Source organism: Camelus ferus, chromosome 10, assembly GCF_009834535.1.
Source record: "Camelus ferus isolate YT-003-E chromosome 10, BCGSAC_Cfer_1.0, whole genome shotgun sequence".
Lineage (NCBI taxonomy): Eukaryota > Metazoa > Chordata > Mammalia > Artiodactyla > Camelidae > Camelus > Camelus ferus.
The window spans coordinates 42,784,835-42,801,321 of NC_045705.1; the positions used below are offsets into that span (position 1 = coordinate 42,784,835).

The 16,487-nt window shown below is 40.6% G+C and overlaps 2 protein-coding genes across 2 annotated transcripts in view; one reads left to right on the forward strand and one right to left on the reverse strand.

The window, feature by feature from the left end:
* Positions 1–14,621, forward strand: part of LOC116666413 (RAC-beta serine/threonine-protein kinase-like) — a 42,199-nt gene extending 27,578 nt beyond the window's left edge. Inside the window, exons 2-3 of the transcript XR_004323243.1 lie at positions 12,855–12,953; positions 13,551–14,621. The gene's annotated coding sequence lies outside the window, so the exon portion shown is untranslated. The remainder of the gene's footprint in view (positions 1–12,854; positions 12,954–13,550) is intronic.
* The window catches only part of CTSC (cathepsin C), a 33,823-nt gene continuing 22,384 nt past the window's right edge, over positions 5,049–16,487 (reverse strand). The window contains exons 4-7 of the mRNA XM_006192405.3: positions 16,195–16,350; positions 13,105–13,220; positions 7,836–7,967; positions 5,049–5,951 (exon numbers count right to left, since the gene is read on the reverse strand). Of these exons, the coding sequence (XP_006192467.2) occupies positions 5,449–5,951; positions 7,836–7,967; positions 13,105–13,220; positions 16,195–16,350 (907 nt within the window). The 3' untranslated portion in view covers positions 5,049–5,448. The remainder of the gene's footprint in view (positions 5,952–7,835; positions 7,968–13,104; positions 13,221–16,194; positions 16,351–16,487) is intronic.

The window sequence follows — 16,487 nt, forward strand, 5'->3', positions numbered from 1 at the left end:
CTTTTCTACCTTTTTATTCCTTTTGCTTCAGTTCACTCATTTTAAACTTATTTTGTATTGCATCTTTACCTTTGTAAAGCACTTTAATCCTTTTTTTTTTTTTAACAAGGCAGGTAATATATAAACACTCATGGCTTCTTTTAAACCTTGCCACAACCCTTGAATGTCAATATTGGCATCACCTTTTAGCAGATGAATACTGAAGATTAGAGATCTGTCTTCGATAACTGGACTAAGTTCCAAAAACCAAACATTGGAGGGAAACATTGTCTGATTCCAGACTCCGTATTTTCAGGGCACAATGCTGTTTTGTTTACTTTCTCTCCACAGACCCATCCTTGCTACTCTGCTGAATTTTAGCTTGCAGAACTGGGGTTGAGTCTACCTACCTCCTGGGACTAGCGTTCATTTCTTATGCTGGCATAGGAATAGTTATCCAAAGGAAAAACAGGCTGTCTTTTAGCTCGCCAGAAACCCCACGAAAGAGAGAACGGGGTGGTGCAGACTTTGTCAGCCTTGGCACTGTGGACATCTGGGGCTGGGTGGATGGGGGGTAGGGGTGGGAGGTATAAAAATCTGATACTAAAAGCATTCATTTTGTATCATTTATCTTACACTTCACTAAAACTATTCAATACGTTTGAAGCTGCAGAAAATACATTACAGGGAAAAAACAAATCATCTCCATGATTACTTTAATGCACAACCTTGGCTTCCAGGCATTTCCCTCATTTCCTCAGGGGAAGGCCATTCCTCTAGCTTCTTTCTTTTCAATTGATTGCTAGGATTTCAATCTCTTTAGACCTTTTGCATTAGAGGAAAAAACAAGTCTTTTTTTTTTTTTCCCTGAACTCGGGGAATTAGGAGTTTATCACAGTCTTTCCTTATTTAACTACCTATAGAATTAAAAAAAACCCATCAAAATGCCTCAGGACAGAAAGTTCAAAATCCAAGTGTATCAGCATCACATCCTCAAAATCGGAAAAGGAGGATTTGGATTTCTTAATTCTGCTAGACTTTAAAAAGCATATGAGAAAGCGGGGTCTTGAAAATGGACTTCTAGAAGCAAAAGGGAAGACACCCGCAAAGGCGGGTGTTGCAGTCAATATTTTACAGCCCAGGAAACTAAGGCCCAGCAGCTAACTAACCCACGACCACCGTACCATTTCAATTCAAGCACTTCCCATTGGGGCTGGAGGCTTTGTTATGTCTAAAGCTCTCTCATCTTGGTCAGGAAGTTTCTACTTGACTTCAGGCCAAAAACAAATCTTCATTGCAAGTTAAAAAATGGAAATACTAACGTCAACATATTTAGAGGAAAACTTAGATTAAACCTTCCAAACCACCACACGAGGATTAGCGTTTAGAGTGCTTGCCCCCAAGGGATGAGGATTTCTGAGAGTTAGAAAGAATCTTGGAAATGGTTTTACAGAACAAGGTCAGATTGTCTCCTAACATTAGTATTTCTTTTCCCTGTTTTCTTACTTGGGAGGCAGCAGTTACAGGAGAAAGTTCCTGACGTGCTGGGGTCTAGATTTATCTTTATCAGCTGGAACCCCGGGCATGTTATTTCACCTCGCTAAGCCCATTTTTATTTTAATGACAGAGGTGGCCTGGATGGCCTTCCAGCACTATTGTTATGTGACTCTGTTATGCTTATCCTAATAGAAAGATCCTGATTAGGAAAATCAAATTGTCACAACCTTCGCTTAACCTTTAATCTTCTTCCTTTCCAAGTTACTTGCTCTCGGCTGGGGCCTGAAGTTCATCTCTGCCCTAGCCAGCTAAACTTGACCTTCTCTCTCACTCACTGTCTCCACACAGGCAGCAGCAGGAGCCATGGAGTGCTGGGGGGGGGGGTGTAAAAAACCTCTGCACCGGAAAATCAAAATCTTCTCCCTAATTCATAAAGTTTTTGAAGATTTTTCTCTGTGGGTTTCTTTGTGCTGCGATCCTTGGCTGGTTCTTTTCTCCCTTAAAAAACATAAATCTCCCAAGCCCCTCCTCTACCCTCTCAGAGAAGAGCTTATTAATAGACTACATCTTCGCTGCTTCCCCAAAGCAAAAGATTATTTTACAATTTGAATTCAGAAAAGGTGACTTGAATATAATAACTCATTTACATACTTCTTACTATGTTCCAAGCCCTGTTGTACATCCTTTCCATATATGAAAGCATTTAAACCTCAGAGCTCCGTGAAGTAGGTACACTTATCCCTTACTACCCAAATCTATTCAGTTCCTGAGTTCAGTGGCTAGAAGTCAGAGTTCAGGGAGCAAGTTTGAATGGCCAGGGAAATGTCATTATCTGAATTTACATTAGTTGACCCACTTGGGATGGGATAAGGCCCTACCTTAAATAAAACAATAATGTTATTCAAAAGTGCAAAGCCATTTGGCTCCTTTACTGCAACAGCAAGGGTTTAGGAGAGATATCGATTCCATTATCTGTTTTGCAGATGACGGACCTGAAACACAGGTAGGTTAAGTGAATTGCCCAAGGATATTGTGGCAGAGCCAGAAATCTCACCCAGGCCCAAAGGCACCAGGGTCAGGACCATGCTTGTGCTAGACTGCCCAGCTAAAGCTCATGTTTCTTTGTGGCCAGTGGTATCATCCATGAACATTACCACTAGCTTTTCTAGGAATGTCTTAGGGGAGGTTAGCCAGAGTTCCCAACCCATTTTTCCCCCAGAGCTCAATTTCTCAACAGACTTTAATTATATGTTCTGTTAGCACCAGTACAAACAAGTTTTAAAGAATGAAACTTGCTACTTTTTGTTCAGGTTAACAGTCTAATCACAAGGTTTGAGGAACCATGATGTTCCATTCAGTCAACATCTTGAACGAATTCCACCACTGTGGATGAAATAGAGACAGGAAGGACTGGGGCAGGGCACAGCCATGCAAGGAATGACACAGCAATTGACACCAAGATGGAAGATTCAACTCCCAGTAGACCTTGAGCCCCATTGTATGCTCATTGTAATATATTAACATGGTAAGTAACACTCCCACATGCGCCATGACAGCTTCAAGGTTGACCATAAAGGGTCAAAGAGTGGGCAGTGGCCCAGTTGCTGGGAATCCCAGCCCCTTCCCCAGGGTGGTTGGTATGGTCCTCCCACTTGTTGGGTTATGAAGCTACCGAGCCCATAAAAACTGGCAACACTGCCTCGTGGCCGCTTGTCTCAGTCCCTTGTCTTCAGAGACGGCCTGCACTGTCTGTGGAGTGTGTGTCTACTTTTACTTTAACCTGAGCACCCAACCCCCGCGCCTCATGGCCTTTCTCTCGCCTTCTGAAATAGCCTACATTCTATGCAGTATGTATCTCTCTAAATAAATCTACCTTTACTCAAGTGTGGCTCACTCCTGAATTCTTTCCTGTGCGAAGCCAAGGACCCACACTTGGTGGGGCACATCGCAGGGGCTCAACCGAGACCTGGGACACAGCCCTCCTCTCGCCTCACATTCACTTTTCCCTGGGTCAAATTGATGCAGTAGAGCAATAGGAAGAGGAGGGCTCCCCCAGCAGAAAAATGCCGGTTGAAGGGCAGGGTCACTTGAGCTCCCTGGGCAATCCCGTTTGCAGTCTCTGAAAACTTAGGTCCTCTTCAAACTTGTCCTCCACTAATCATGCTTGTGAGACCTGCCTCCCATGGCCAGTCAAGTCCACACCTATATTTCCTAGAGTATTTAATGAATGATCTGAGCAATGATCTTCTTTCAGAGCTCAGCCAGGGCCCTCACGAGCTTGTGCAAGAGCAGCGGAACCCTCCACCTCCCTGACTTGCTGTCACATGTGTCAGCTGACCGCTGTCCAAGCAAAGACCACAGGATAGGCTCATGCTCACCTGGTAAATAAAATCTATGAAGCTGATAGGTAGTATCTTTATAAATTTTAGTGGAAAATAAAAGTCCTGCTTGATTTCAAAGTCTGTTTACACTTTGATGTAGCAACAAGGCATAAAGGAGGATTGTAACTACATTCAATCAATAAGAGTAACAAAGAAAATATACCTCTTCGGAGTCCTTCCAGATAATAAGGACTCTTGGCTATGCCTGCCATGCAAGTGTCTGCTTTGTCACCACGTGGTGAAAAGGGTAAGGGTATGTGGCAGTGTGCCGAGGCCCAAGAAGCCACACTTTGAACATGAGGCAAACTCCTGGAATAACACTTCACCTAAGAAGAGTCAATCTGTCATTGTAGTGACCTGCCATACAGAAAGCACATGAGCTTTAAGACAAAACTCGGAGACTTGACATGTCAACGTGAAATTTCCAAGTGTGCACCTAGTCTCCCTGGTGATTTTTGGACACTCTGGTGGCAAGTGCAGAGACCCAGTGTCTAAGGCACAAAAGGACAACTAGACTTAGAAAGCCTAGGTTCTAATCAAGACTCCTCATTTGCCAGCTGTGTGACCTTGGATGCGTCACCTGCCCTCTCGATAAGCCTTCGTTTCTTTTTCTAGTTAAGAGGAAGTTAGATTGCATGATCTCTAAGGTCCCTCTCAGCTCTGAAAGGCTTGTGGCTCTTGTTTATGTTTTAGAGCTCTGACTGCCTAGTTCACCTGATTTTGCCTAAGCTATCATTTCTAATAGGTGCTGTTTACTCAGCCTGGAGGTTTCATATCACTGTGAAATATCCCTTGGAAAGCCCAACCATCTGACCAAATCTAAACTTCTAATGTTCTGCTAATTAAGCTATCACTGCTCAGACAACAAAGGTTAACCAGTACTTCCAAATGCCAGATACACCATAAGAAAGTTTAACTAATATCCAGACTCTTATTAAAACTTCTGTTTCTTTTCTCTATGATCTCTGGCTCATCAGATATCCAGGAGATGATTTTAGGGTTCACCAGACATTATTTGCATATACCCCCTCCTATTGTAAAGGTTCATAAATTTTGTTTTTAATTGAAATATTCTGCAATGATTTTCCTTTTTAAAGTATTTACGTGAGACAAGTGAATATGACTGAAGGAGTCAAGAGTAAAAATTCTCTTAAGCACATACATAAATTCTACAATACATAACAGCACTTGAATATTTACAAAATTTAAAAAAAATTTAATAATCATTGCCATATTTTCTCATGATTTGTACAATTTAAAAATAAGCCTGTGCTTTCACATAGACTTTTTAAAATATATAGCATCTGCTTGAATTACAAATGATTAGCAAAATCCATTACTTCACAGTTCACCATCATCCATTAAAAAATTCAATTAATCAAGTACTTAGGAGAAAGTCTGCTGGTGTTTAATGGGAAGGTATATTAAAAATCAAAGGCAGTTTTAATTTTAAAGGCACAAATCTTCATAGGAATCTATTTGTAATCTTTCGATCTTGCAGTAGCAACACTGTAAAGGCCTGCAGTCTGTGAATAAGTCAGTTTCCTTTCCTGGCTGACGGTGGTCAGCAGGAAATGCTGGGAGGTACCTGCTACAGTTTAGGAATTGGTGTGGCCGCCACTGCTATGCTCTCAATTGCACACTCATCGGTTCCTCTGCGGATCCGGAAGTACCCATCCTCACCCCACTCCCGGCCCCAGCTGTTTTTAACAATCCAGTAATCCAGCCCAGAGGCTGAGTCAGTGCCATAGCCCACTAGCAGGACGGCGTGATTGGTCAGCTCGAAGGGGTTGAAAGGGTCTCTCAGACCAGTGTGGTGGTAGATCCCCTTGCGGTAGTGGAGGAAGTCATCATAGACTTCAAAGGCAACTGCCATGGGCCCTTGATGGACCAGTTCAAGCTTCATCAGGGCTTCGTTGCAGCCCCCATAGAAACCTCCCACGTAGCCGTACTCGGAGGTGTAGTAACGAAAGCAGTCCTTTTGCAGTTTGCATGGAGAATCAGTGCCTGTGTAGGGGAAGCAGGCCTCTTCCACCAGCCCGAAGTCTTGGGCGTACTTTCCTGCAATGAGGTATGGGAAGCCACCTTCACAGCCTAAGGATGGATAACACACAGAGTTATTACCCTCTCTTAGAAAGTGGTGCAGGAGAAACTGTCCCATTTCATACTTTTTCTTTTCTGCTCCATGATTTATTCTTTATGTCACTCCTAGACAATGTTCTCAGCTTAAACACCACTTTGTTCATCCATCCATTAGCCATCTAGCTGATCACCCCTGTCATCTCTGTCTATTTAACAGACACTTACTTGGCATCTGATGTGAAAGGTAGCTTTGTGGTTAAGTGGGAGGCTCTGAGGCCTGACTATGTTAAGTTCAAATCCAAAACTGTGTGAAGACTTTAATTTCTCTGTACCTCTGTTTACTTATCTGCAAAATACAGATAGCAACAGTACCTTCTTTATAGGATTAAATTAGTTACTTCACGTAAAATCAATAAAAGTCTGCTACTATTGTCATTATTACATAGCCAGACACTTCCTCAAGGAAGTCTTCTCTGACCACTTCCTGCAGAAAAATCTAGATCAAGTCCCCATACCCCTCCTCCAGTCCTGGCCCTATCGCAGGCATATCTCAGAGACTTTGCAGGTTTGGTTCCAGACCACCACAGTAAAGCAAGTATCACAGTAAAGCAAGTCAAAGAAATTTTTTGGTTTCCCAGTGTACATGAAAGTCATGTTTACAGTCTACGGTAGTCTATTAAGTATGCATTATGTCTAAAAAACAATACATGTAACTTAATTTAAAAATGCTTTATTGCTAAAAAAAAATGCTAACCATCACCTGAGTGTTCAGTGAGTCATAATCCTTTTGACTGGGGAAGGGTTTGAAATATTGCAAGAATTACCAAAATGTGGCAGACACAAAGTGAGCCAGTGCTGTTGGGAAATTGGCACTGATAGACTTGCCTGACACAGGATTGCCACAAACCTTTAATTAATTAATTAATCAATCAATCAATTAATAATTCATTTGTTTATTATTATTTTATTTTTTGGGAGGGAGGTAATTGGGTTTTTTATTTATTTACCTATTTTTAATGGAGGTACTGGGACTGAATCCAGGACCTTGTGTTTGCTAGGCATGTGCTCAGCCATTGAGCTATATACCCGTCCCCCAAACCTTCAGTTTATAAATAAAAAATGCAGTATCTGTAAAGTGCAATAAAATGAGGTATGCCTTTATACGCACCCATGACCCTTTACTTTTCCTTCATTGTTCTTATAATTATTTAATTTCTATTTTCCTCACTTAACTGTAAGCTTCATGAGGGTTCAGGACTGTCTTGATATTTCACAATCCACAGGGCCTAGAAGTCACAATGAAAGGCTCACTCACTGTTTCACTGATGAATTAAGAAACTTCCCAGTGTGCAAATCTGGGCTTGACAGGAACCCAGACTGAAATGAGAACGCTGCTTCCTGACTCGGTGGCAAGCTGGGCTTTCCGCATAGCCTTACATACGGTCTGCTCTCAAAGCCTACACACAAAAATGTCAAATCCTTCCGGGGAGAAACCAGTGTTAGTATGATTTTAATAAGAATTAGGTTTTGGATTGAGACCTTATTTGGAACTGAAACTCATGCTTAGAAGCTGAGTGGCCTTCAAAATATTATAGAACATCTTCATGTCTGTTTCTTGCCTATAAACAGGATAATAGCTACTCTTTCCAGGTTTTGAGCATTGTCAGGTGATACTATGTAAGAGGCTCCTAAGAGCCAGTGCTCACTCAAAATACAGCAATTATTGACATTTTGCTGGATGGTGCACTGAATTCCATGAGAAGCCACTTATTAACAAGTGATAGGGCCAGAGCTTGCATCCCAGACAGCATGCTCTCTCTACCTCCTCATCCTTTTGCCTTTGCCAACAGTGGCCAACTACACACAGGTAAACAGTGCCTGAAGAACAACACTTACCTTGAGCATACTGACTGCAAGACACAACCTCCTGAGGACTCAAGATTGGGGCCTGAGTATTGTTGGTTAGTATACGGATCCTTGCTTCCAGCATCCCCACAGAAGCAAATGAGTAGCAGCTTCCACAAGAGGCTGGTGATGGAAAAGAAAGATATATAACCCAAGAGACCTTTGAAGCACTCAAAAAGAACCACAGAAAACCCTGAGTGGGTGAGACAGATTGATACATTTATATTTAGCGTTGCTGTTTGTGAGATCAGCACAGTAAAGAAGACTTAATCGACAAGCACTATTGACCTTACCAGCAAACATTAAGATTTCAGCTTTTTCACTAAAAGGTAAACATTACTATATGGGGCTTTCCTTGAGGATATTTTGGGAGAATAAAAGAAAAAACCCTCCTAACTTCCGCAAAGCATTTGACAGTATTCTTAACAATGAAGAAATGGTTTACGTCTGCAACGCTCTGAGCCACCAAGTTGAGAGAAAGCTATGAGGGATACAATATGAGCTAAACTTTTAAATATCTCGAGAGCAGCATTTTCTAAAGTAACTCGCTGAGTGGAATTAACCCTAAGAGTGGCTCAGGTATGGGTATTGTGGAGAGCTGGATTCAACCAGGGTCAAGGAGGCAAAATACAACAAACCCCAAGGAAGTAAGAGAGTAAATATAATGTGGTATTTAAGGTGGCTAATAAGGAAGTAAAGATATAAGGCAGACGGACATAGGGAAATTGAAAATAAATTGAAAAGTAGCTGGATGCAGGTAGGGGGAAAAGGGGAAAGAAAACAGCTTTATTTAATTCCTGGATGCTCTGGCAAAGACAAAATAAATTTTAGAAGCATATGCTAGGAATATAGTTGCTGTCTCAAGGAGAAAAAATGATTTATGAGGTAGTTTATGTGAAAAATACTATTTTTTCTATGTTTCTTCAATATGTGTGAATAAAAGAAATAAATACATAGAATAAAATATGGCATGTATGTAGCAAAACTGGGACTTGCACTTGTTACAATTCTAGAAAGAACTGAACATAATTTTAGTATCTCTACTGTTACATAGCCTCTTTCATCTTTGCTACCGATACAAATTCTACGTGGAGAGATGCTTGTACCAGCTCCAAGACATTGGTATTAAATGAAATTGATATGTTATTCAATTTACTAATATATTAGTTAACAAATTATTTGAATGGTGAGCACTCCCTTATGCACATAAAGTAAGATTAATGAACAGACAATGCTGCAAGTCAAAAAACTCATGTATATAAAGAGAAGGCTGCCTTTGTTCTCATTAGCAATTTAGTGACTATCTTCCTTAGTTAGAAAAGTAGTCAGAAGAACACTTTGCATTCAAAATATGAAAGGCGCTGTTTCTCCCTTCTCCAGACAGCTACTGACTCATGTCCCCCGACCAAGCGCAAAGGAAAGCCAGGATACTCTGTGCTCAGCCTCCAACAGTCTGAACTCTACTTAAATGACTTAATACCATTTTCCTTAACCTAACAGTGAAATTTACAGGAAATCTGTTTTCTTCACCTTGGTGCTTGATGCAGTGAAGGAACTCAATGCATCTTTGTAGAAAGAAGAGTCAAGTTATGAACAACTGGATATATACTTATATCCAGGAAAGAAAGTTATTCCAATGGGAATTAGTCCATGTTGGTTTCTAAGCTATAAGGGAGGCAGCCCCCAGACTCTCCTGTGAGCCTTCTCTGAGTAGTTCAACAACACCACAGGTCTCAGACTGAAGTCTACTAGAGCCCTCTTACCCTTTAACTGCTGCCATTTCTGATGGTCCCCAGAATTCTCCCCATAAGTGTTTCAGATTTATCCATATGGCTATTGCTACTGAGGGACCACCTAAATTATGCAGATTAGAAGAGAAATACTTGGAAGGGGGCCTTGGAATTCATCTAGCATATAACCTGTTCACTCGATAATGCACACACTAAGACTCAGAAAGAAGCAATGAGCTGTGCAGAGTCACAAAACTAAAGGATAGAAGGTACTAGTGTTTAAATGTCTCCGAATACAGAAGTAGTGCCTTTTTCCATTTATAGATCGGTTTCTGCTTCAAAGACTCTTCAAATTTCCTTTCCCTGTCATCTAGTTACTAGACAGACCAAAATTAACTGCACTGTACATTAACTGTACATTTCATTTTTGAAATTATCCAAATAATTCTATCCTTAGGGCCCCTCTTTCAAATGACAGAATGTCAAAGAAGTAGATAAGTGATAGTACATGGCCAAAGCCAGGGTTTTTTTTTTTTTAATGAGACATCAGGGTCTTTTAATAAATAACATCTCAGGAGAGTCTAGAAATGACCCCAGTTTGGCCATTGAGCATTTCTGGCCCATGGCAGCCATAGAAGTAATCACTTTTGGTATTGACCATTAAACCCTCAACATCTGACCATCCGGCATCATGGAAGGGACAGGCCACATGTACGTACATTCAAGGGCTCAAAATGTGCTATTAAAAACAGAGAAATCACAGGAATGAGGAAAGGAGATAACCTTCCTCAAGGCCCCGATGTTCCCAGAATGTCAGCTGCCAAGGTAATTAATGCCTCTTTGCAAAAGTCAAGGCCAGACTCTAGATTCTAAAAGGATCATTATTTCTTAAGAAGTCTATGAGGCAATAAAGAATACAAAGAGGATCTGGTCCAGACAGAGCTCTGCAGTAATCAAATTTCCACTCAAGTAGATAATGTGATTCTCACATGCTTTAACTCCACTCAGCTTCATCTTCCAACAGTGGAGAACACACCTGGCCGACTAGGAGTGAGGAGCCAGGATTCTCCACCACCCCCACCCCCTTGTCATTTCTCTGTGTGACTATGGGCACATCACTTGACCTTGTCAGCATTTCTTTTTATCTTGTATGCAAAACAGGCTGAAGCAGATGATTTAAGGCCCCTGGCTTCCAGTTCTAATAGTATAAACAGTTATTAGAACATGCCTCAAGTGAACTAGATTGTAAATGTTAGGAAAACACCCTGCATTTCCTAATTAATGTGACTGAAAGACAATCCCTTTCTCTCCTGAAGATACAATAATGAATAAAGATGGCATAGCTGTGAGAAGAACAAAGAATGCTCTTTTGTCCCCCCCAATTTCTTAGCTTTCTTCCCTCTCACATGTCAAAGTAAATCTTAGGTATAAGGCTAGTGCTTAGAGCTGTTAACAAGCATAAAGGTAAAAATTCATTTGTCCTCCCAGTGTATTTTTTTCATTACTCTTGATTTGTTCTCTGAACAGAGAAAAGTTGTGAATTCCCTTAACTGCGGGTAATTTTGAATTCAGGGCTATATAGGACACTGGCGTTCTTAAGTTAGTGGAAATTTCCAAGTAGCCCAGTTAATAGGAAGAGAAAAAATTTTTTTTCACAATCAAAAGTACAGAAAACCAAAAATAAAGTCAAAAGAGGAACCTGTCAGTACATCATTTTCTCAAGTCACTGACAAGATGAGGGATCAGTTTAAAAGCAATTAATCTATCAAAGCCCTCTGTTTTTAAATTGCCCATGTCTGTACAAATCATCTTTATAACATTCAAACAATATGGAATATTGGAGACAATAATACCTTTTACCAAGCAGCAAGAAAATCATGACAAAGAATCTGGCTTTAGAAAGTCTGGTTTCCTTCCACTGAATTATTATCTCATCACTAATCAATCATATCGATTGGGAAGTGAGTGGAATTAAACTTTTCTTTCAACCTTCTCCTAATGAACTTTTAAAAACATCGTATTAAAGCAGTTATCACATTGTATTTTAATGTTTTGCTTGTAGTTCCTGCTAAACTGTAGTCTCTAGGACGAGGACCATGCGGTGTTAGTCTTTACATCCTCAGCCGTTAAACAAAAATTCCTGACATGTTAGATGTGTAACACAGCAGGAGCAACCATGGGCCAGGCCCTCAATAATCAACACTTGACATGCAGCATTCACTTAATCCTCTCCAATAAGGATACGAAACCTGTTTCATGATAGAATAAATTTTAATCCTCTCTTAACCTCTACCCTTTAAATTGACTTTCCATTCACATCTCAATTACCTTCAAATTTCTCTCATTTCCAAAGAAACCCTCTCCAGAAAAGAAAAGGTAGGGGAGGATTTCACGACCCACACTTTCTCCAGAGTCAGAGTCAGATGAGACCTCTGGTGTCAGAGGAAGGACAGGAACCCTGCTGACTGCTGCTGTAAGACCTACTCAGAGCTCCATACATTCAGAACACTTTGCAAGAATTCAGCGAGGATGAACTGAAGGGTTGGTGATGAATGCGGAGAAGTGGGAGAGGCTGATTATCACTGGATTTTTAGGAAAGAGGAAGCACAATTTATCTTTGGGTGTTATTAATTTATAATCCCCTCAGGAGACACTAATCAGAATGTTTCCAGACAGCAAATACTACGTCCACTTTACAGTAACAGATCAGTCATGTGTACTATAATTGTCTTCAAAGTGAGCTTAGAAGTAATGAACATGAGTATTGTATAAATGATTTTCTAATCATTATTGGCTAAAATTTAGGAACAATAAGATAATTTGCTATCAAGTGTATTAGAGGAAGAGTTATTAAATCTACTCATACTGTATCCGATTTCTGAAAACAACTGGTAAAATGCAATTACGGTGATAATTTTGGTAAACCTGGGCTCTGGGCTCTGACTCCAGGCCGCCATTCAGGAAGCTGGGTTAATACTTACTATCACATGTCCTATCCTCACGTAAAGTTAATTAAAAGGTCCTTACACAGCTCAAAAAATCTTCTTTACTGGAAAAAAATTAAAGGTTCCATTTCTGGACTCCTCTAGTAATTTAAAGACTAAATGATGGGGGAGTGGCAGGGGGTAGCATGGGAGGGCAGGTAGTAAAGAAGGATTCCAGCCAACCACTTGCAGGCGGGAGACTAATTTTATTTGCATGCAAATCTTTGTTTTTACAGGAGTCTCTCTGACTCCAAGGGCAAGTGAGCTTGGCTTACATAGCACTCTAATTTCACTAGCTCCCTGGAACATATACTGAGAAAGATACTGAAGAAATGCTGAGTTCAGCTGGAGAGATTCTCTATTGCCATAGTCTGTCATGGATACAAAAGGAAGAAGTGAGTATTCCTATTTCTTTACTAAAGTGGATCATGCCTATTTCATCTCTGTATCCCCAGAATCTACCTGAGAGTCTGGCACACAGTAAATGTTCAATAAATATTTCAAAATGAATTAATTTTTAAAAAATCAGATTTTTTTTTTTTTTACCTTGGTTTCGAACAGGGGAAACAAAATTGGTACCATGAACATTTCTCCAGTCCCAGGATGCTGGCAAATGTAAAGTCTTTTCCTGTATTTCAGCAGTTATTGGTGCAGGTTTCGGCCTACGATGGAAGGAGACATATTACATCATTATACAGTCATTCCTTGGAGGATGATTTCCTAACTTCTAATTCCATGATTTCAACCACTTAGCTAACTAGGATGTAGATTTGGACCCCAAGAGCACTTGTCCATCAGTTTTTCAATGTGTCTCTTACACAATAATGTATCTATTATACAATGTGTGAATTATACAACTAAGTTATATAAATTATTCCTTTCTTTTTCAGAATCTAGTGATTTTTTTTCCCCTGTGAAATGATACTGGTTTTGTATGGTGCTGCTGCTATTTTTAGAATGCCTAACTAGCTGCCTTCTCTAACCTTTAACAGATTTTGACCAAGAAAACAGATGCTGGGAAATTGAAGATGGCCTACAAAGGATTTAAAGAAAAAAAGAGGAATTACTTATATGTGACCCAGGAGATGGGGATGATAGTAGAGTGGTTATAGAGGAGTGAAGCAGGCGCAGAAATAAAAAACCTAAACAAAAGTAGGCAGACTATCTCCATAAACAACAGACGAATCTGCTTCATCATGATACAACTACACCTTATACGACATGGTTGGAAAGTAAGACACACAAAGATGACTACAAATGGCTTCCACTTACTAGCTGTGTGACATTCGTCAAAGAACTTAACATCACAAAACTATGATCAACTTCTATTAAGATGGGTAATAATCATACCTACCTCAAAGGACTGTTAACGAAAATTGAATGTGATAATGATAACGAGTGCTTCAAACAGTGCCTGTGTCTGGTACGTCCTTAATAAATTATTAAGCTATTATGATGATAGCTACCAGAACCACCACCATCATTTAAGACTGAATATGATGCTGATACATTTAAGTGACCGTCTGGCAAAAAACAGGCAATTTAAATGTTAAGTTCCTCCTTCCTAACATCCTCTGAGGCAGAGGGTTTGCCCACCAATGCACACACACACAAAACAAAAGCAACGTGACAACTGAAGCTCAATGGTGTGAAAATGGAGACAGCAAAAGAGGAGCCCGTGGTGGAGAAGTGAGAATTACAGACATCGTAGACACTATACATTATTGGCTCTTAATCACTTGGGTCTAGATTCCTTTAAGAATCTGGAAAAAGCTCTGAACTCAGAGAGATGTCCATAAACTGTAAGTTTTTCTGTAATTTCAGCAGTTTCACAGTTTCTAAACCTCAGGTTAAGAATCTCTGAGAGTTTCTATTACGTCACTGGATTCTTTCAACAAAACTAATTTATGTGCAGAAATGATACTGAAAACCAGGCAGCTGGACCACAATATCTGCTTCAACATTTCTTACTTCACTTAATTCTATCTCCTTATCTTAAACTTTCTATGGGGACTCAGTAGCCTTAAAAGCAGGGCTTTGTCAAGCCGGCCCTTCTCTAAAATCAAGGTTGGTTGGGTAGAGGGAGAAGAGATTCAAGCACAAAAGCGCCTTCAGAAACCTGGAACGTGACACGTGGCAGAACAATTGTGCCTGAGGTCAGATCCCCCAGACAGGAGCCAGGGTCTCTTAGGCTCGAGCACTGACGCCACCTCCTCCGGGTGCTCCTCTGCAATTACACTGAGCTGGTCTCAGCTTCCTGACTCATACAGACACAGGGTGGCTCTTCCACTTTGGTGAATCTGAAAAGGGACACAGTAAGTTCCCTTTCCCACCTGTGATGAACCAGACCCTCTCACAGACTAGTCGTTCCTTAGAATACGCTTTGAGGAACACTGTCTCAGGCAGTCCTGTGAGGCAAAGCGAGAATTATGAGAGGATACTATCCATTGGGCAGGAAAAAGCTCCATACAGTTTCACAGCTGAAAAATACCATATCATCAGGCCTGCTAGTCTGCAGATGAAAAAGTTAGCAATACATTTTAGTTAATCATTAATTGATCAGTCATCTGCTTCAACAATAAAATTTGAACCAAGAACTCTAAAGCTATCAGGGAAATACTCACTGTGTTCTCTGAATATTAGAAAATGCTTCCATGTATTAAGAGAAAAAATCTATCTGTTTAATGTATTGACTCCCACTAGCTTCTGATTGGCTTTCTTATCCTTCACTTAACATCAGTTTCTCCTGAAGCAAAGTATGGCATCACAAGCATATCCTTGGCCGTGTCACAAATACTAAGAGGCTATATGCTCTGCTAAACCCGGCTATAGTTTTGAGGGAATAAAAGAAATCTACCGAGTTCCTGACTACATAAATTCAAAGAATGGTATTTTCCCTGGGAAATACACCATGGGGTATGTAAGTTAAAGATGGGAAATACCACTGCTGGCTGAGGGTACTAGAGGTACATTGATAAATATGGAACATCTTCTGCTGAACTTAAAACAGAGAAAGGATTTTGAGATATTTTTTACAGGTCCAAATTTGACAGTTTTTATAGGCAAGGTCGGGGTACTTGAGGCAACGGAAGTGTTGTGAAAGGAGGTATGTGAAAGTTTTTGGTAACTGTCATATTGTTTGAAAGCAGGTCAAGGTAGTAAATATAGTCATGGTGAAATTTAGGTGGCTTTGATTACCACCAGGATAAATTTATTCATTAGACAACAGGCAGTCACCAAATCACAGCTGGGTAGAGGAAGATGAAATTGGCAGTATTTCATAGAATGGCTAAGAATGGGGACAGGGTGGGGAAGAAACCAAAGAGACAGAAGGCAGGAGGCTGACCCATAACACAGGACAGAGGTGACAAAGCTCTAAGCCAAAGTGTAGAAAATGGAAAGAGAATAACGGAAGTGGCAGATGCCGTGAAAGCAAAACCCATAAACAAGACTGATGTTCTCCACATCAGAGTATGTATGACTAGGAGAGGGAGACGGTCAGAGGAAAGATAACATAAAGAGTTTAAGTTGGGATGACCAGTAAAATAGTGAGCAACCCAGGGAGGGCTGGTTGGAAGGGAGGAGATCGAGCAACACAAACACCTTTGTTAGTGATAAAGAGATGTGCTTTATTACCTTGGGATTCTCCGGCCGTGGCCACCACTTCTCCTAATCATCTCTTTCAGGGTAAGAACCTCATACTCTCTGTATGCAGTCGCAGTCCAAGACTTCTGAATGGCGTTGATAGCTTTCACAAAGTTGTGGTTGTATTTGTAGAGCCTATTAGAATACCTGCCAACAAAAGTAAGACAGCTGCAGATTCACCCTTCGCGGATGTAAATAAGACTCCATTATAACAGGCACTCTAACGCTCCTGGCCTAGCTGGGAAGCGGTGTAATCTTTCAGGAAGGCAACTCGATATATCAAT